General features: G+C 46.1%; 1 protein-coding gene across 3 annotated transcripts in view; it reads left to right on the top strand.

Annotated features, from left to right (window-relative positions):
- LOC147198875 (protein bicaudal C homolog 1-like) overlaps positions 1–13,454 on the top strand; it is a 46,624-nt gene extending 33,170 nt beyond the window's left edge. For 2 of the 3 annotated variants that reach the window (XM_086122650.1, XM_086122652.1), the window contains 13 exons: positions 1,389–1,520; positions 2,927–3,131; positions 4,181–4,336; positions 4,948–5,135; positions 5,208–5,349; positions 6,624–6,777; positions 7,172–7,331; positions 7,406–7,445; positions 8,716–8,870; positions 8,978–9,140; positions 9,278–9,441; positions 10,102–10,201; positions 11,201–13,454. In XM_086122650.1, the coding sequence (XP_085978776.1) occupies positions 1,389–1,520; positions 2,927–3,131; positions 4,181–4,336; positions 4,948–5,135; positions 5,208–5,349; positions 6,624–6,777; positions 7,172–7,331; positions 7,406–7,445; positions 8,716–8,870; positions 8,978–9,140; positions 9,278–9,441; positions 10,102–10,201; positions 11,201–11,328 (1,887 nt within the window). In that variant the 3' untranslated portion in view covers positions 11,329–13,454. The remainder of the gene's footprint in view (positions 1–1,388; positions 1,521–2,926; positions 3,132–4,180; positions 4,337–4,947; positions 5,136–5,207; positions 5,350–6,623; positions 6,778–7,171; positions 7,332–7,405; positions 7,446–8,715; positions 8,871–8,977; positions 9,141–9,277; positions 9,442–10,101; positions 10,202–11,200) is intronic. The other variant, XM_086122651.1, reaches the window with a different exon arrangement.
- Positions 13,455–19,799: the final 6,345 nt, after the last annotated feature.

Here is a 19,799-nt window from a genome sequence, read left to right as displayed (position 1 = left end):
CTCCGATCTGGAGCCCGTCAGCAGCAGCGCTACTCTGCTGCTAATTACACCCACTCACAAGAGGAGCGCCGGCCGTGCAGCGCTCGGCCCCAAAAATATAGATGTCTGTGGTCCTGTGGTGGTGATAATGTGAAGCATATTGCACTTGGCGGAATTTCCCCAAACTCAAAAAAAAAAAAAAAAAAAAAAAAGTCCACCGGGGAGTCTGGGTATTTATTGGGTTGCTTTTACCTACTACTGGTACTCTACAAGTGATAATAAAATTGAAGATTTATGCCGTTGCTTCCGGGAGCGGGTTTTACTATGAAGATATACCGGTCGATATAACGTGGGCAACAAACTTCCCACTTTGGTCTAATAACATTGACCGATCTATCGAGCTGGCTGGCTGTCCAGCCGGATGGATGGCTGGCTAGCTAGCTAGCTGTCTGTCTGTACGGCTAGCTAGCTAGCCATACATACAGGCTAGCTAGCTAGCTATGTGTCAGCTGATACTGCCCCTTTCAGTCCTGTAGGTGGCAGTAATGCACATTACAAAGTGGTCATCAAGCCCCCCCCCCCCCAAGATTTCTTTATTTTTTTTCTTTCTTTCCCCAACTGGCTTTCATTCGTCTCTTCCCTTCCTTCCTCTCTCCGTCCTTTCTAGCGTCCTTTCCTCCTCCCTCAATTTACTTTCCTTCCTCTTTTCCCTCCTTCATTCCGTTTGCCTTCCTTCCTTGCTTTGTTCCTTCCTTTCTCAGTTTGGTTTCCATCTTGTTGCTTTCCTTCCTTACATCCTTCATTTTCTTATTCCTCTCTTCTTTCCTTCCTTTTCTGTTTCCTCTCTCCTTCCTTCCTTCACTTCTTCCTCCCTTCCTAACTTTCTTTTTCCATCAGTTTTCTTTTCGTCTCTTCCTATCTTCCCTCCTTTTTGTCTTTTGTAACATTTCCGAATCCAATTCAGAAAACGATTGCTTGCCTCGTCCTTTTTTTTCCCAGTGTTCGTTCTCATTCCTGCAGTTCCATTCCTTCCTAACTTTCTGCCTTTCCTCAATTCACTGTTGTGGCGCTTGATCTAAATTCATTAAATCGTATTGTTTTATTAAATAATTGGCACATTTTTTTGATAAACAATGAGGTAAAATAAACAATGTTACCGATATGGTGAAATATTATGTTATTGGTACAAAAAAATAATAATCAGTGCACATCTGAACATGTTATTTATTGATATACAGTAAGTGATTGGAAAACAAACAATTTTCATGGCACATCTGTCCATTCCACAATTCAAATGTAATCCTTGAGCACAAAAGTGTACACACCCCTGGACAAGCGCGTGTGTGTTGCCTCCAGTTCTGAACCTTGATTTTTTTTTAAAAACTTTTCTTCTTCTTTTTTGCTCTCAGGGCTGCCTGCCGCTGGTGCTCATGTTCGACATTAAAGAGGACGTGGAGGTGGAGCCTCAGTGTATCACGGCCCTCATGGAGCAACTGGATGTCTTCATCAGTATTAAGCCCAAGCCCAAGCAGCCCAGCAAGGTATGATCGTCGCCTTCGGCGGCCCTTCCTTGCGTGCTTCAAAGGGGAAAACGACAGCATTCCATCTGAAGAAAAGCGCCTCGCGTCCTCAAAGGCGAGCGAGGACGCTGTCCGGATTCAACTAACATATTGGCTGGTCACATTTCAGTATGTGAGCAAGTTAAAATGGAAAAAAAAAAAAACAGGAAGGGAAATCAAAGGGACTGGTGCCATGTACACTCAGCGTCTGCCGCCGTTGGAGAGCCACAGTCTGTCCTCAAGCTGCACGCAAAGGAAAGACGACCGGCTGACTCCGTTTTTTTTTTTTGTCTGTTGCTTGCATTCTTAGTTGATAGGCGTGTAAAATTCAAAGTGGTTTGTTTACATATGACGAGCAGGCAAGCATGTTTCCTCTGGACGGTGACATTTGTACTTGGTTATCCGCATGGATGCCAACATTCAGGACGGGGAAAAAAAAAAAGTTTAAATCGACGCATCGCGATGCAAAATAAAGAAGTCTCAAAGCGCCGATGTGTGGGGAAGTCCAATGGTAAAATGTAAGCTGTGCATATGTTCACCAAACATGATTGGCTCCGAATGTGTTCATAAGATGAGATGTCAAAGTCTTTCGGATCTGATCCAGATTTGCGCTTTTGGCAGCCATCGCCCCATTGAACGGATTCCACATATACGCTTACGGTTCGGTTCGTCTTTGCCATTTCTCTTCAGCTTGTAATTCGTCCTGTTGCAGAAATCCCCCCCCCCCCCTTTAAGTTATTGACATCCGGCGCGCCGAATGCTTTTTGTGATATCCCCCCCATCCTATTACATTTTCCAATCCTGTCAGCATCATCTCTCGCAGCTTTTGCGAGCGCGTGCGCGCTTGCTGCCGTCGCTGTCAAATGACGGCTAACCTTTGGCGGTGTCGCTGAATAGTTTGGAAAAGCCAAGCGCCATTGTTCGCAATTGAAGCCGTCATTATTACATACTTTTCAAGCGGGTCCGATAATTGTCGCCACGTGTTTCTCTCAGGAATTCCTCCTCACAACTTTTTATTGGTGAGTCTCATGCCTTGGAATGTGACGTCAAAGTCAGGAGCGATACCTCATATTTCCATCGTGTGTCTGAGCGAGCGTGATGTGTTGGGGGGGAAAAAAAAAAAAAAAGTCATCCGTCAAATGTTACTCCCACACCGACGCTGTTTGTCATTCTAATCTCTCCTTAATTCTCCTCTTCCTTCCTTTCCATCATGTTTGTCTCCCCCCCCCCATCCTCCCTTTCACTCCCTACGTCCGAGTCCAACATTCCCAAATCTGATCCCCCTCCCATGCTCCTCACGTGTTAGACACACACACAAACACATTTGAGCATTTTCTTGGCTCTCACTTTTGTTGCGCAACCGTTTTCTGTCTCTCTCCCTTTTCCAGTCCGTAATCGTCAAGAGCGTGGAGAGGAACGCCGTGAACATGTACGAAGCCCGGAGGTTTCTGCTGGGCCTGGAAAACAACGGCGTATCTTGCTACTCGCCATCGGTGGCCGTCAACCCGGCCCCCAACGGGCCCTCGCCGTCCCTCGTCTGTCCCGTTGGCCTGGACATCTTGGCCTCAGCTGGTCTGGGGCTCAGCAACCTGGGTAGGAAGAATAAAAACGCAGTGCGTCGCCGTTCCGTCCACGAGCGCTGCGCGGACACAAAATTGCATCCGTGTTGTGTGGCTATAACCCTTTTAAGCAACGGTTTGAACGCAAACTGTACTCACAGTAGATGTATCTTCTTGATCCTCCGCCAAGAAAGACTAATCTTAGTGCCGTACTGTTGAGCTGAGAGGAACTTGAACGTTTCAATGAAAAGCATCTCTTCTGCCCAATTGCTGCTCGTTGCGGAGCGGGTCGAGTCCAGCACCCCTATCTCGAGTGACCGACTGCTCGTGTCCGGAAAAACCGAAGTTGCGAGCCACTTGTACGTCGAGGCGACCATGAATTTTAAAAATGCACAAAACTTTGGCAAAGCAACAACATTTCTAATATCTCCGCATCATTTTTTTTTTTTAATCCCCCAGAAAAGTTGCACTATACTGTCCACCTCATCATTCTTGAGTCCTTTTATTTTTCTCTCCTTAATTCTCAGTCCTTCGCAGTCCTATGCGCGTTCCATATGGGCGGCGCGTTCCCTGTTTAAACTCAATGAATTTTATGAGCTCGCTTTTCCTGCCAAATGAAAGTGGACGGGAAAGTAGATTTCAAATGTAAATAATCAGCCGCCAAAAAAATAATAATACCGTTCCCTGCAGGCCCGGTGCTGCAGAAACGGTTCAAAGTTTGGTGGACGGGCCCACATCCTGGCCGTTAGTAATTGCTACATGCTTTTCGTGCTCAGATTACAGAGCAGCCTGCCAGGAGAGTCCCGTGCCTTCCTCCCGGAGCCAAAGTGTAGCCCCTTGCGAAAGCCACAGAGACGCTCCTTTGTGTTTTCATACACCGCGTTTGGGTCAAAGCACTCTGCGGCACATTGTCTCAATAACAAGCTTGCCTTGGCTAACCGAGACTCGTCGGATAGGTGCCGTGCCGGGGCCCTGCGCCGATGCGAGAAATTCCTTAAGATGCCTTGATGGAATTCTCGTTCGATCGTAAGAGCAGCAAGACGGTATTCCCCAAAACGGCGATTTTGTGGGTTTTGTCCGCAGGCTTCCTGGGTGCGGCGGCGTCCCACTCGCTGGCCAACTCGGCCGCCCCCAATGCCGTCCTGAACACCCTCAACTCCTCCATGAGCCCCCTGCAGGCCCCCAGCCCCGGCGCGCCCGCGCCCTCGCTCTGGCCCAGCTCGCTCACCAGTACCCAAGGTGACGAGATAGCCGATATTTTAATGTCTTTTTTTTTTTTTTGTTCTTGCGTATCACGTTCGAGGAAGTTTGTAGGGTGCAGCTGCACGTGTCACCAACCTGTTGGAAACTGAGAGCCAGAAAGTACTGATTAATGCGAAGGGCTACCAATTTGATACACGCTTCTGAAATAATAAATTTGCCGACTTGGAAATGGTCCAAATGCTCAAATTAATATCGTTTAATTATGAGAGCAGATTTATCTAGTTTTTATTAGTTTTAGTTTTTTGTTTGGATTTTATTTGTTGAGTGTAAGATTTAAAAAAAAAAAAGTCACTAACTTTGAGCTCATGTATGATATGCATTGAATAAGACTAAAACATATTTGCACTATGAACCAAGATTTTGTTTCAGTTTTGATTGTATTAAAAGCATTTTTATATTTTATTGACAGATTTTTTGGGGGAGGATTTATTTAACAGTAATAACTTTGGGCAAGGCTCACTCCCAACTCGCCAACTCTTATGAGGACAAGCGCAATTGAAGCTGGATGGATGAAGGAGGGGGGCGGGGGGGGGCAGCCCCCCCACCCACCAAACAGACTCCCGACATGTTGCATTGTGTTTCCCCAGCCTTCTCGTCCCAGCTGATGCTGCATCCGGCCACCCACGCCACGCTGAGCAGCATCTTGCTGTCTGGCGTGCAGGGTTACACGCAGAGCACGCCCTCCCCTCCACCGGGCCTGGCGCCCATCGACAAGCAGTCCAACGGCGTCCCCGACTGCGCCAAGGCAACCTGCGCTCTCAACGGCCACATTAAGGTCAGCCCATATTCTCTTATTCCCCCCCCCCCACACCTTCGAACGTTTTCGTTGAACATATTGACTTGGCAGCATCCGGCTTCCGTCTACGGGAGGATATCCACCGCCTCACTTGCTGAAACGGTTCTGAGTCCGGCGCCGTGCGACTCGGTCCAAGAGGCCAGCGGACACAATCCATCAGAACCGCTGTCCAGCAAGTCCAGCACCGATGAAGGTACCCCCTGGCATTCGAACACATGCGCATCGCAGTGCTCGGGAGGTTCACTCGGGCGTCGGCGCGATCGTTCAGCCGTGCCAAATCGAGCGATTTCAGCAGTCAAAAATGATCCGCCCGTTTGTCTGTTGTTCAAATGAGCACATGATTGACTGAAAATATGCTCACAATGCAAAACTTACCTGTCAGTCGACAAGCAGGGTATAATGCGGCTCACATTTGTCATGAGTGGCTAAGTTGCACTTCTTGACATCAACGCAGCCGGTGCTTAATTGATATTTTCGCGTCATTCCGTCAACGGCAAACGGCAACAAACTAAACATTCGTACACGACTGCCGCGAGCCTGAGTTCGCAGTGCCCAGCCCTACTTTCATTGACTGACGCCCACGTCACTCACCAGGTCACGCTCCGCCTTTTAAAGCCATACACACTCAATATCAGTTTAAAAAGTAAAGATGGCAAACCAGAGGGGACAATAATAATAATAATAATAATAATACCGGCACTTTGTAGGAACATTTTGTTGTTGAGTGAGGCAAAATCAATTTTCGTTGAATGGGACAATCGGTAATTTCATGTTGAGTCGTAAGACACCCTGGGAGGGGAGCGAAAGTCTCCTCCAAGACACCAGGAAACCTTTTTAAATCGTGTTGGAAAAAAATGCATATTATGTCGACTTTTCAACACCAAAAGGATCATCCCGAAATACAAAATTTAGCACAGAAGCTTTCACCCTGTCGTCTCCTGATCCGGCGTCCTTTTCACCTCAACTCAAGTTCCGAATTTTTTTTTTTTTTTTTTAAGCCCCGTGAAGAATACTTCAAATGAAGCGCTTTTCCTCCCGTGCGGTTCTTCACCTCCCAGTCTCTGTTTATTACACACGAGAGGAGACAGTTTAACTTCTGCCCTCCTGGCGGTGCGCGCGGCGGTTTTCCCCCTCTCAAATGGTTCTCTCTCACGCGTCTCGTTTTTCTCGCGTGTTTACCGACGCCCTCCCCTCTGATGCGGTGAGTCACGGGCAGGTTTCCCTCCATCACCTCCATCTGTGTCTCACAGTGTACTTGCCCACCAACTGGCTCCGCTCACTTTTTAGGGGTCGGGGGGGGGGGCACTCCAACGTAAACCCCCCCCCCCCCCGAGATCTCCATTAGATGGCGTGACATCATCGGTACTTTTCTTGGCCGCTCAGAACTTCCACCACGCATATGAATGTCGCGTTCAGTATCCGCACGTGAAGTCTTTTCAAGCCGCGGTCTTTGTTGATGCGTGGCAGGCTCGGACACGTTTGTGGAGGTGGGCATGCCGAGGAGCCCCTCGCACTCGGCCAGCGGCAGTGAGCTGAAGCAGATGCTGGCCTCGTGCAAGAAGTCGTCGGGAAAACGGCAAGCCGTGGAACTGCTGCAAGGCACCAAGAATTCCCACCTACAGTATGTCCGAGTGTCTTCGCGCGCCCATCACGGAAGAGGTCCTCTTTGGAAATTTTCCATTGAGCTTCGCGATTTGAAAAACTTGCACTTTTGCTGGAAAACGTTCCGGACTGTTCCGCTGCTCGATTTCCATTTGGTATATGTTAAAAAAAGATCAGATAAATCATGAAAATAAAAGGTTAATTGCACATTGCGATTGTTCATTACAACTAAAAGTGTGATGGGTGAAAAAAAAAAAAAAAGAAGAAATATATGAAAAGATTTTGGTGCCAAGAAAGCTTCAACAATATTCAGTGTCGCTGGAATTTTATGTTTTTTTTTCCCCCCCTAATTGCCTCTCATTTTGAGCTATTTCAACCTCATGGAATTAAACTTTTGTCTCTTTTCTGCGCAGTTCCGATTGCCTCCTGTCGGACGCCGAGTCCAGTTCGTCAGACAGTCCCGTGGCTGACAAGCGGGCGCCGGGCAGCGAGCGGGCGGCTGAGAGGGCGGCGCAGCAGAACGAGAGGGAGCGCATCAGATTGGCCCCGCAGACCCCCTTTGCCAACATGCAGGTGCCTGCCAACCCCCCCCCCCCCAAACAAACACACAATTCTTTAGCAAATGCTTTTTTTTTTTCTGTTTCCAGGCATTTGACTATGAACAGAAAAAGCTGCTGGCAACCAAAGGTGAGCTCACATCTTGTCATCCTAATGTCAGTTGTTAATCCTTGAATACTGTCACTCTCCCTCTCGGTCAAAACTCTCGCCAAATGAAATGCGAAACGTGCGTTCGATTTAAGTCCCTTTTTTCCTCATCCAAATGATGACGACGACGTTACAAAAACGGCAAATGGACCAAGCAGTAGTGGGCGTGCGTGCGGCCCAAAAAAGTTGCCGCTTTTCAGCAGGTACGGTCGCTTTACGGCTGTTAGAGCCATAAGGAAAATTTGGTTAAATTATAGATGTAGCTTTTTGAATAATTAGAATTTAATAGATGCAAGCAGTTTGGTTTATATTTGATATTTTATTTAGGACACATTTATTAAGAATATCGAAGTATCTGGGCTCCATTGGTTGTCCTGTTTTTAGTCTGTTAAGAGGCTTGATTTATGTAAGCATCATTAGGAAGACAGTAGAGCAACACCTTTTTTTGACCGTACTTTGTGTTTGCTTATTTCGTACTTCATGTGAACTGATTTCGTATTTCGTTTAAGTGTATTGTAGAAGTTTTATTTTTTCATTTTGATAAAGCCTTCATTTGTGTTCAAGAAAATAAAGCGAATCTTTTTTTTTTTTTTTTTTGGATCAACGATGGCGGCCTCGTGTATTCCTTGTCGTCGTCGTGGAAACGAAAAGCACGAGTCAAAAACCTACATGCCCTGCTGACGTAGCGACAAAAGGATACTAAGTTGCCGCTACAACGGCAGACGCGTCTTAGGACAAACTAAACCGAAATACTCTTCGGGAATTTACCTTTTCGTAAAATAATAATACATTAAAATTGCTAAATGTACGCCAAACAGTCGATTGTCAACTACAATTATTCTAGTGGAGCACAAATAAACAGTTTGTGCAAGTCGGACTGCGTTTCCCATGATTCTTAGTCGCCCAAAGCAGGAAGTCGTCCTGTGAAAGAGAAAGTCAAAAGGAAAATGGAAGGAATTTGGATGAAAAGACGACAAACTGAAAAGCCAACACCCCCGTGCTTGGCCCTTCGCTTGTGGATTCCCCCACACGCTAAAACATATTTGACACATTTTTGAGCGCCTCGTACCACATAAAAATCGTCCCGAGGTCACTCGGCACACGAGATTGGAATATTTTGGCCAAATGAAAGGAATTTATGCGCGCCTCCTCGTCTGTGTTTTTCACTGCATATTCCCCTTCAATAAATAAATACCGTGCTTACAAAGAATGATGGAGTTCTTTCTTGAGTAACAAATATGTCCTCGCACAGCCATGTTGAAGAAACCCGTGGTGACGGAGGTGCGGACCCCGACGAACACCTGGAGCGGTCTCGGTTTCTCCAAGTCCATGCCGGCTGAGACCATCAAGGAACTGAGGAGAGCCAATCACGTGCCCTACAAGCCCAGCATGAGCACCACCTATGAGGTTTGACCCCCCCCCCCCCCCCCCCCCCCCCCGTTTGGGACCTTCTCGAGCTGACATTGGCTTTGGATGGCTTTGCCCTAATATTTGGCCCAACTTCTTCCCCTCAGGGTTCCGCGCTGTCCCTGTCCCGTGCCGGCAGCCGTGAGGGCGTGGCCAACGGCAGCGACTCGGACAATTGGCGGGAGAGGAACGGCGCCTCCAACGGCCTGCAGGCCCACGCCGACTTCCCCGCCGCTGTGAGCAGCCCCAAGAGGAAGCAGAACAAATCGGGTCAGTCGCGTGTTGACGTTGCGTGCCGTGGCGCACGGCCAACTGCAGGCTGACTTCATATTCTTTTTTTTTGTTGTTGTTATTATTATTATTATTATTATAACGATTGCCCCTTTTTTATTTATTTTGACGGCCAGCGGCCGAACATTACCTGAGCAGCAGCAACTACATGGACTGCATCTCGTCAGTGACGGGCAGCAACGGCTGCAGCCTCAATTCCTCCCTCAAAGGTTCTGACCTGCCCGAGCTCTTTAGCAAGCTTGGCCTGGGAAAGTACACCGACGTCTTTCAACAGCAGGAGGTAAGCGGCGAACGACAAGATGCATTTTGCTCATCATGTGGACGATTGCATCAAAACATGGAAGAAGAATTTGTCTTCCTTTGCAGCTATAACCGTTTCCACTGTTTGGGGGGGGGGGGGGGAAATTTCAACTCATTTAATGCTAGAATGTATCCTATCACTGGGTGCCAAAACATAAAATTATGAGCGGGGTTCTAATTTAATTAAGGGCTTCGCAGCTTTGGGAATGATTTCAGTATGATAAATCACCACTAGATGGCAGTAGCGGATTTGATCAGATCTTGGCCCACGCATTGTGTGAGTCTGTCGATCCAGTAGGGCGATCTGAATGTGCGTGTGTGTGTGTGGTGAGAACATGGATAACGTTAATGCAAAGTTCATGCATCGGTCCAGTGTTTTTCATACTATCAACCGTTATTTTACAATCAAAGTGCCCTTTTGTGTTGTTTCGCAAATGCAAAAAAAAAAAAAAAAAACAAAACACAGAAGTGAAGGCTTTTATTCTCTGAACATTTCTTGGAAATGACTATTTTCAGTGCTACGTCCGCTGTGTCGTGTTTGTTTCGTGTGCATCGTGCTTCTTCATGGCTTTGCGATGCTTCTCTTAAAGTTTGCTGACGTGCGAGCGTAGTCGTGAAAGTGTTCTGTTGCAACTTCCAGATCGATCTCCAGACGTTCCTGACTCTGACCGACCAGGACCTGAAGGAATTGGGCATCACCACCTTTGGCGCCCGCAGGAAAATGCTACTGGCCATCTCAGGTACTTCAAGAGCGACCGGCGAATTCTGTCCGAACGCTACGTTCGAGCTCAGTCATCATATTTTATCTTGTAATTGAAGCCGAATAGCACTGTTTTGGCTAAAAACAAAATACAAGAGAATGTTCAGATGTGTGCCTTTAAGGGGCGTGGCCTCATCAATGACGTGAGGAAGTGCGGCCGGGTTAGGCCCACATGTGAGCGAGCGTGGGTTGTGGCCCGCAGTAGCCCCTTGCAAGTTTTCTGATTTTGTTCTTGGGTGATTATGACTCTTCTATTTGGGCATGAGGGTAGCTTGCTTGCTCCACCCCCTCCCACCCCCCCCCCCCCCCCCGACTTCAGTCTTGCCACGTACCTTAAATTTTAGCTTGCTACACAAACCAAAACAATCGACCAATTAATGACTCGTATCTTGAACAACGTGTCAAATGGGGCGCTTGTAGGCCAAGGTAGTAAGATGGCCGAACTCTCTCAGTAAGTGGAAAATAAAGGACGTCGGATCAAGAGGGATTTATTTACATTCTTTACAGATGAGCGTGTCGGTGTTTTTGTATGTTTCCACTTTGATTCTGTTGAGACACGGGCTCCAACGCTTATGTTTGGGTGGCGTTCTTCGCCAGTGATGTCATGTTTTTGGACCATGCGGTTCTATGGCTGAAGTGACTTTTGACGGCGACAAGACAGAAGCGTCTTGCGTTAGCTTAGCAATTAGCGTGGCTTCTTGGTCTTTCCTCAACATCACTCGGTGAGAAGTGGTAGCTCGATTAGCCGCCGCGGAGGTGACGGTTGCCGATTTGGGAGCGACTCCGCAACGTGTGTCGCCACACAAGTAGGCAGCCGAAGATCATTGCTAGCTAGCTAGCGCGGCGGAAGTAAAACACCCAGTTTGCCTCGACCTCCGATGACCCGCGTGACGTGGCACGTGCATCCAGCCCAAGCGAAGCCGTTTGGGAGAGTCTGGGGCAGTAGATAATCAGTTTTGCTATCTCTGTGCCGTTTCAGAACTGAACAAGAACCGGCGCAATTTATTCGAGCCCCCCATCCGCTCGTCCTTCCTGGAAGGTGGCGCCAGCGGTCGCCTCTCCCGACAGTTCCACGCCGACATGGCCAGCGTCAGTGGACGGTGGTAAGCCCCCACCCTGCCGGCGGCGGCCCCCTTTTATATTTTTTCCATGGCGCAGCACCACCATTTTTTTGGGGGGGGGGGGGGTCGGCTCTCCCTCTTTTGGGCTCAGACTGTTGACAGCGCCATCTTGTATAAACATCCAGTTGGAAGCCATAGTTTGCCCACCACCCCGGGCTAAAAGGGATTCCTGAGGTTCAGCCTTCACTCCCGTCCGAGCCATTGAATCGATCCGAAGCGTTTGTGCACTTCCAACAAAAGCGACTCCGCTATTTCAAGGGACCAGGCAGAATGATTAGTACAATCATTTTACCCACCGACGCCGCCGCGGCCGTTGTTGGTGACATGCACTTTACTGTTACTAGACTTTTGCCTGTGAACGCCTCCGTTGCTTAGATTGGAAGAATAAGAACAATAACTATGCATTGGACTTAAAAAGCGCAGATGCATTATTTTATTTTATTATTGTCTTTTTTTTTTCTTTTTTTTTTTTTTTATCAAGGCCAATGTTTGTCAGCACTTAGTTGGGCCAAACAAAGTGCAAAGTAGGTCAGCGCACCAAAAGTGTACCAAAAAAGGGAAGTGTTTTGATTGGGAGCGTGCGTGTTTATGTTCAGCAGCTGTTCCGACATGTCGCCATTGTTTGCGTCCGTGTATTTCCAAGACCAAATTTTGTACTCTTTAATGATTTTTTTTTTAAACTGCCATGTTAGGGGAAAGGGGCAGGATATATAATGGTAATCCGTTTACATGTGTATTTTTTTTTTTATATATGTTACGAATGACTTAACATGATTATTTGGTATCGTTATTGTCATTTTATGTTCACGTTTGTCAGTTTGCGGAGCGCTTAGATGACCGCAGCGGATTTTCATCCGGTTGTTTATAGCACGGGCTCCCCCGTCCGTTATTGGTCAGTGGCGTCGGCCTTTCGGTGGCCTCGAAATCCCACAATGCACTCCTCTGCCTTCTCCGCGGGGCCAGGACCTCGTTCGGGAACTTTTTGTATCCTCAAGTGCCAGTTAACCTGATTTGATTTTATTTTTTTACATTTTGTTTCAAGAAGGGACATTTTGCTCTGACCGCATCCCGCGAGGAACACGAAAAATCATTTGAAGGAATGCGAAGAACGGCTCCAACGTTCCACGGTGATCGTTTGGGGGTCGTCTTCAACACAGTTGCAAACCTGCCTGAGACGCATTTCATGAAGCGAGGGGTTTTGACGTCAGAATTGTCGAGTTTTCCAGATGGAACCTTGAGGATCTCGAGGCTCGATTTGAAACAAAAGTACAATTATGATCGTCGGGTTAAAATATTTGACAGTATTACAAGTGAAGAATCAATTTTTTTTTTTTTTTTTTTTTTTTGAGGGGGCGTGAGAGTGCGTTAAAAGTGCCTTAAAAAATGGAGTGCCTGTTGAGTCCAGATGCATTAAAAGCATCAAAACAAATGAGGTGCCTTGCACGGGGTTACTTTCCTTCAATTCAACTTTCTCAACACTTTGGCCTGTTTTTCTTGTTCAGAACACAACGGTGATTCATTTTCTGACAAGGTTGCCTATGCTAACCAGCCCCCCCCCCCCTGTATTGAAGTCTTGAAAAATACAAAGTAGAAGATGCAACTTTTATCCTGAGACACTACCTGGCAATTGTTTTGACTCCGCTTCTCGTCTTAACTGGGGAATGTTGTTGAAAAAGAAGCGCTTGATCTGAATTTTGCCCGTTTTGCCGAATCGTGTGAAAGGAATAAAAAATAATAATAATAATAGTATTAATAATAATAAGTTGCCGCTCCTCTGAAGAAGTCGCACAGCCTTAATTGTTTGATGCCAAAAGGGTTTTATTGGAAAACGTCTTTGTACTGCAGTTCCATGGTACATTTGTAAGGAATTCTAAAACCACTAAGAGAATTCTGCAACATTTTTGCAATATTTCGAAAGTGATTTTTTTTTTTATACGTGTGCGTGTTAGGAAAAATTCTGCACCGATGGATATGTGCATCGTGGCCAAAAAAACAACTCTTGTTCACACTTTACTCCACTTGTATCTTAAAGATTGTTTTTTTTTTTTTTTTTTTGATAAGTCAGGCAAAAAAAATATGTTCAAACATTGATATTTTGAAGGTAATAAAGAAGTGTATGCCAAAATTGCTCTTTTCTATTCTTGTGGTTTCGTCTGGGGAAATCTTCCGTCTGGGTGTGCGTTTCTCCTCCAAAAGTTCCAGGCAGGCAGGCCCCAAACGGATGTTCCCTCTGACCTTATCGAAACAGTTTTCTTTTCTTTTCCTTTCGGCTTCCAGAACATTCCGGCGCATTTGATTTGCAAAATGATTCCGTACTGTCTCTGCTGTCATTTTAGGCGTAATGAAGCCAGCAAAAAAAAAAAAAAAAAAGGCTTCTGTCGTATGTGCACATTTTCTTCCCATCTGATGAAGGAAAGTGTGGCAGAAAAATGGGTGGAATTTACGGAGCCTTCGGGTTCTTCGTGCGAATGATGGATTGTGTGAATGAAAACTAGAAAACGGTCCAACGGTCTTGTGGGCCAAAGGACAATGGCGTTTCTGTCCAGCCTCTAGGGGGCAGTGTCGTTCCTTCAAAACAGACCGTCTGAAGATGCAACGCAAACCAACGCGTCTGTTATTTGTTGAGATCGCACTTTGACTGCAGCTGAAATAAAGAGCTTCCCAGAATATATAACATTTAAAAAAAAAAGAATATAATAGAGCACAAAACGAGATGTACACAAGATATAAAATCGAAATCATTTTGGTCTCGTGTTGCAGTATCAATGCTGGCACATCGCTGAGCAATTCAAAATCTCGGATGGAAATTTCCACCAGACTAATTTTTATGAATTAAATTTCCATTGATTTAATCCTGATTGACGTATGATGTCACGCAAACGTCCCACGCAGAGTGGCGTTGGCATGTGGGGGGGCACCCTCCTCCAAACAGGTGGCCCCGATGAAGCATCTGTTCATCATCATCATCGTGTGACTCATTTGCTTTTTTTCCCCCTCCATCGCCGTTTGTTTGTTTTGGTTTTTTTCTGTCCACCACACAAACTTTCCCGCCTTTGTTTGTTGTGTAACACCGCCGCACTGACGAGCGTGTAAATACGGCCTTCTCTGGGTTAGTATGTAGGAGGCTGCAGTGGGAAAACATTCATTACGCTGCCGGCTGAACACATGCAGGGATTGGAGTGATTTTAAAGCCCCCCCCCCCCCCCCAAAAAAAAGCGATATAACAAATCCTCATTAAGTCCAACATCAGATTTGTTGAGAAAAGCTGCCAATCGAGGGCAAATACGAGATAATTCTCCCCCCCCCCCCCATTCTATCGCAGAGATGTGAGGGCAGGCAGCTCCTGTGAATCGCAGAGTGAAAATAAAGTTGACCACCGAGCATGCGTTAACATGTACGCAAGCTTCCCACCTGACGATCCGGCAATATTGTTCACGCACGTCGACAGATTGCCGCGGCAGGAAAAGCGTCCGCGAGATGCGGTGTGATTTGCTTCCACAACACGTTTACGGAATGCACGTCTTCCTGCTTTCTTATAGATGTGAACGGACCGAAATCGAGATTGAAGAATAAATATTTCTTCAAGATTAAATGCAAAGTTGCACGTCATTATTTTGAAAACATCTGAGGTCGAGCCCACGTAGCGCTAACGGTACCCGCACCGCACTTGGGACGATCGTTCCTCTATACTGTGTGTATGTGGCGGATGGCCATGCCACCCAAAAAAAAATCCTGCGACTCCAGCCGTCGTTTGAAAATAGATTTGGATCTTCGCCCAGCTTACCTTCATATCATGACTTGGTGTCCCCCTGTCGAAGAAATTTGGTATGGGAAGGGGTGGATATTTGGTAAATTGACGTCTGTGTTTTTGTCACTTCAATTATTTTGTTATTGCATGATCCTTCCGTGATTATTTTTTTTGGTTTTGTTTTAATCCTTCCAGTATTTTTTTTTTTGTTTTCTTTTATTCCTATGAAATGTGCCCTATAACTAAAGTGGACTTGAATACGCGGCCGGCTCTAATTCAAATGTGCAGGCGTATTCTCAGGATTTGTTTTTCAGCTCTCATTTAAAATGTTGCTCCTCCACGTACAAGCTCATCCTCTCTGGACGGGATCCCTCCTGCATCCTTCCCTGCACTTCCCCCATCTGTTGCCGTGTGCCCTGTCAACTCGCACTCGAGGTGAGCCAATGTCACACACACACACACGCGCGCGCGCGCGCACGGGTCATAATTGCAGCTTGAACAGAAAGCATGGGAGGTGATTGGCAGCATGGAAGGGATTTAGGAACGTGATGATGCGGAAGAGAAGAGCAGGTTGGTGGAGGAGAATGATGCGTGTTGTGTTTGGGGGCAAATAGGAATCCAATTCAAATCAATGTAGTAGAATCTGATTGCGGTGTGGGGGGGGGGGGGGGGGGGGGGGGGGGCTTGCGCGATGAGATGCTATGTCAGGGGCTGCCTTCCCTCCCCAGCACTGATCTTAACACATAATGACTGTGGCTCGGCTGATGGATGGAGGAAGGAAGCCTCCTGAATGTGCCAGCCTCCGGCCTTCTTCTGTAACCAGCAAGAGGAGAGCGACAAAGAGAACGAGGCGATGCCAGGCCTACATAATGAGCTTTTTTTTTTTTTTAGCGCTCGCTGTTTGAGCTCTTTGAGGCCTTCTGATGATGTAACGCTTGTTTCTTATGAAGTTAAAAATGCTTCTGTGCTCATCTGCGGCCATCAGGGGACTGAGCTCTATTCCCGCGATAAATGCGTTTCAACGCGACAGGGGGGCCGCCGCATCCGTAAGCCTTGTGGGCTGATCCCGCAACGGGGCGTTGGAAAAGCAGCTTGTTTTCGCCGCAATTACGTCCAATCCACATGTAGGTCGAGCTTTGGTCACCGCTTGTGAGACGCTCGCCACTGCCACCGTTGGCCGGCTTTTTACGTTGCATTGTGGGATGCGGCGGCCATTTTAGGATACCGGAAGAATCCCGGAAGCACGGTGGCGGTGATGTTTCGGCGGCGCGAGAAGTCGCGCAATGTTCTGAGCCTTGCGCAACCTTGCCAAGACTCTTCGTAAAATGACAACAATGCGTGTCATTTTTCTTTGGGAGGAGAAACCGAATCGCTCCACTGCCCTTTAAAAATCGTAAATATTATAAAGTGCTCTTTGTCGGGCAATCACCGCAGTGTGTGTAAAGCTTATTTGGATCCCGGTAGTTAAAAATGGAAACATTTGGAAAAGTATACAAATAGAAAACGATCTTAATTAACTACTGTCTTGAAATGAGACTTAATTCCCCGCCCCCCTCAATCCATGTTTTAATAACCTCTCAAAGTCAAAATACTCCAAGGATGCAAATTTATAGTATACTTTGCACAGCCTTGTTTGTTGTCTAGCTGAAAGGAGTTCCGTTTTAGATGGCTCATGCAAGTGAGTGATTGTATACCTCCCCGCATAAAGTACTGAGAAAATGACATGTCCGACCCTAGAAGATGGGAGGAGGGGGGGGGGGGGGGGGGGGTAGCAATACAATTCTTTAAAGGCATGGAAACAGACACTACAAGAACCAAAACAATGATAATAGCTCCCAAGTCAGTTGTTGGGCAATTTTGAAATCACGTTCCCCCCCCTCACCACCAGTCCTCTGAATAGAGAAGCAGCCCCGCGTCGCCTCTCCTCGAGGTGTTTTGTGTAAAAGGGAGGAAGACAAAACGAAATCCAAAGTGACAGCGGATGCTTTGGGAGCCTCGCTCTTGGAAATGAGTCCTGACTCCAACTCGGGCAAATGGTGTTAGGAGGCGCCCGAGGCCTGCGAATCATCGCTTTGCCTTCCGTTTATCATACGCTTGACCTCTGGGCGACATCCTTCGCGCGTGTAATCACCATCTCACACACACGTGCGTAGCTATGCAGCTTTTGTCACCAACACTCCTAACACTCCATTAGGTACAACTTCTCAATCGAATGAGATTCAGATGGAATTGAAACATTCTTGAAAACCTTTGTCGTATCATGCGGTGCAATTCGACATGGTGGGGTTGTTAAATGAGAAATAACTGTACTGTACGCTGGTGTCATTGTTTTTGCGGATTGTATGTAGAATTCGTTGAATAGCGCGTCGCTCGCTGCGAGTTCCTCATATTCATGAAAGTGACGCTTGGCTACGGGGTGGATTGGGCCGCTCCCTCAAAACAGGCTGAGTGAGTTTGGCAAGATGCTCCGTGTGGTTTGACAAAAGCAGACGCGATTAAGCCGCCTTCATTTTTTTCCAGCACAATATGTCTCCTTTTCAAACGCAGCTGCAATTGTGACCATTCATTGTGGGAAATGCTGATTTCGAGCCTCCTTGAAGATTTGCTCATTTGTCCTTTTATTGAAGCGTCATTCAAGCTTAAAGGGTGCAGATGTGCACTCATGATGCCGCGCAATATGTCAAGGGGGTCCCCGTTTTCCTCGCCACCTTCTCATTAGTCCACTCGCATGCAGACCGACAGAGACTGACAAATGTCGTGGCCCTTTGAGAGGGTGTGTGGGGGGCACTGGCTGACGTTTAGTGCGCCTCGGTGTGTTTTGGACGCAACCCGCAGGAGGAGAAGAACCCGCGGGCTAATCTTCTTATGTAAGCGCCCATTCAGTTGACTAGTGATGTGTCGGTTGCGAACGAGCCAGTGCAAAGAGCACTTTGAAGTGAACGATGAGAGCCGGGACCCTCCCTTGAGAGCCGGCTCTGTCATTTTCCTTCTCTCTCTCTCTCTGTCGCTCTCTCGCCTGAATATACATGGTCGTTTTTTTGATCTAAAAACGCCTTACGAAACATGGTCGTTTTTGTACGACCATATATATACATGGCGTTTTTGACCGAAAAAAACGACCATGTACAGTAAGGCGATTTTAGCTGAAAAAAATGACCATGGATAGTAAGGCGTTTTTAGCCGAAAAAAACAACCATGTATAGTAAGGCGTTTTTAGCCGAAAAAAAACAACCATGTATAGTAACGCGTTTTTAGCCGAAAAAAAACGACCAGGTATAGTAAGGCGTTTTTAGCCGAAAAAAAACGACCATGTATATATATATATAGTAAGGCGTTTTTGGATGAAATTTTTAGCCGAAAAAAACGACATAGTAAAAAACGACATAGTATAGTAGGGCGTTTTTAGCCCGAAAAAAACGACATAGTATATTAGTAAGGCGTTTTTAGCCCGAAAAAAACGACCATGTATAGTAAGGCGTTTTTAGCCTGAAAAAAAAGACCATGTATAGTAAGGCGTTTTTAGCCCGAAAAAAACGACCAAGTAAGGCGTTTTTACCCCGAAAAAAAACGACCATGTATAGTAAGGCGTTTTTAGCCTGAAAAAAACGACAGTATCGTAAGGCGTTTTTAGCCCGAAAAAAACGACATAGTATAGTAAGGCGTTTTAGGCGAAAAAAAACGACATAGTATAGTAAGGCGTTTTTAGCCCGAAAAAAACGACCATGTATAGTAAGGCGTTTTTAGATGAAAAAAAACGACATAGTATAGTAAGGCGTTTTTAGCGGAAAAAACGACATACTATAATAAGGCGTTTTTAGCCCGAAAAAAAACGACATACATGGTCGTTTTTTTGGGCTAAAAACGCCTTACTATACTATGTTGTTTTTTTTCGGGCTAAAAACGCCTTACTATACTATGTCGTTTTTTTCGGCTAAAAACGCCTTACTATACTATGTCGTTTTTTTCGGCTAAAAACGCCTTACTATACTATGTCGTTTTTTTCGGCTAAAAACGCCTTACTATACTATGTCGTTTCTTTCGGCTAAAAACGCCTTACTTTACTATGTCGTTTTTTTTTGGCTAAAAACGCCTTACTATACTATATCGTTTTTTTCCGGCTAAAAACGCCTCACTATATATACTATGTCGTTATTTTCGGGCTGAAAACGCCTTACTATACTATGTTGTTTCTTTGGGCTAAAAACGCGTTACTATACATGGTCGTTATTTTTATCTAAAAACGCCTTACTATACATGGTCGTTTTTTTCGGCTAAAAACGCCTTACTATACTATGTCGTTTTTTTCGGGCTAAAAACGCCTTACTATACTATATCGTTTTTTTTCAGCTAAAACGCCTTACTATACTATGTCGTTTTTTTCCGGCTAAAAACGCCTTACTATCCTGTCGTTTTTTTCCGGCTAAAAACGCCTTACTATCCTGTCGTTTTTTTCGGCTAAAAATGCCTTACTGTACATGGTCGTTTTTTTCGGGCTAAAAACGACTTACTGTACTATGTCGTTTTTTTCGGCTAAAAACGCCTTACTTTACTATGTCGGTTTTTTTTGGCTAAAAACGCCTTACTATATATACTATGTCGTTTTTTTCCGGCTAAAAACGCCTTACTATATATACTATGTCGTTATTTTCGGGCTGAAAACGCCTTACTATACCATGTTTTTTTCCGGCTAAAAACGCCTTACTATACTG

Source organism: Hippocampus guttulatus, chromosome 10 (assembly GCF_054856545.1).
Source record: "Hippocampus guttulatus isolate MCC_2025c chromosome 10, RoL_Hgut_1.0, whole genome shotgun sequence".
Lineage (NCBI taxonomy): Eukaryota > Metazoa > Chordata > Actinopteri > Syngnathiformes > Syngnathidae > Hippocampus > Hippocampus guttulatus.
This window is presented reverse-complemented; position numbering and strand designations above follow the sequence as displayed.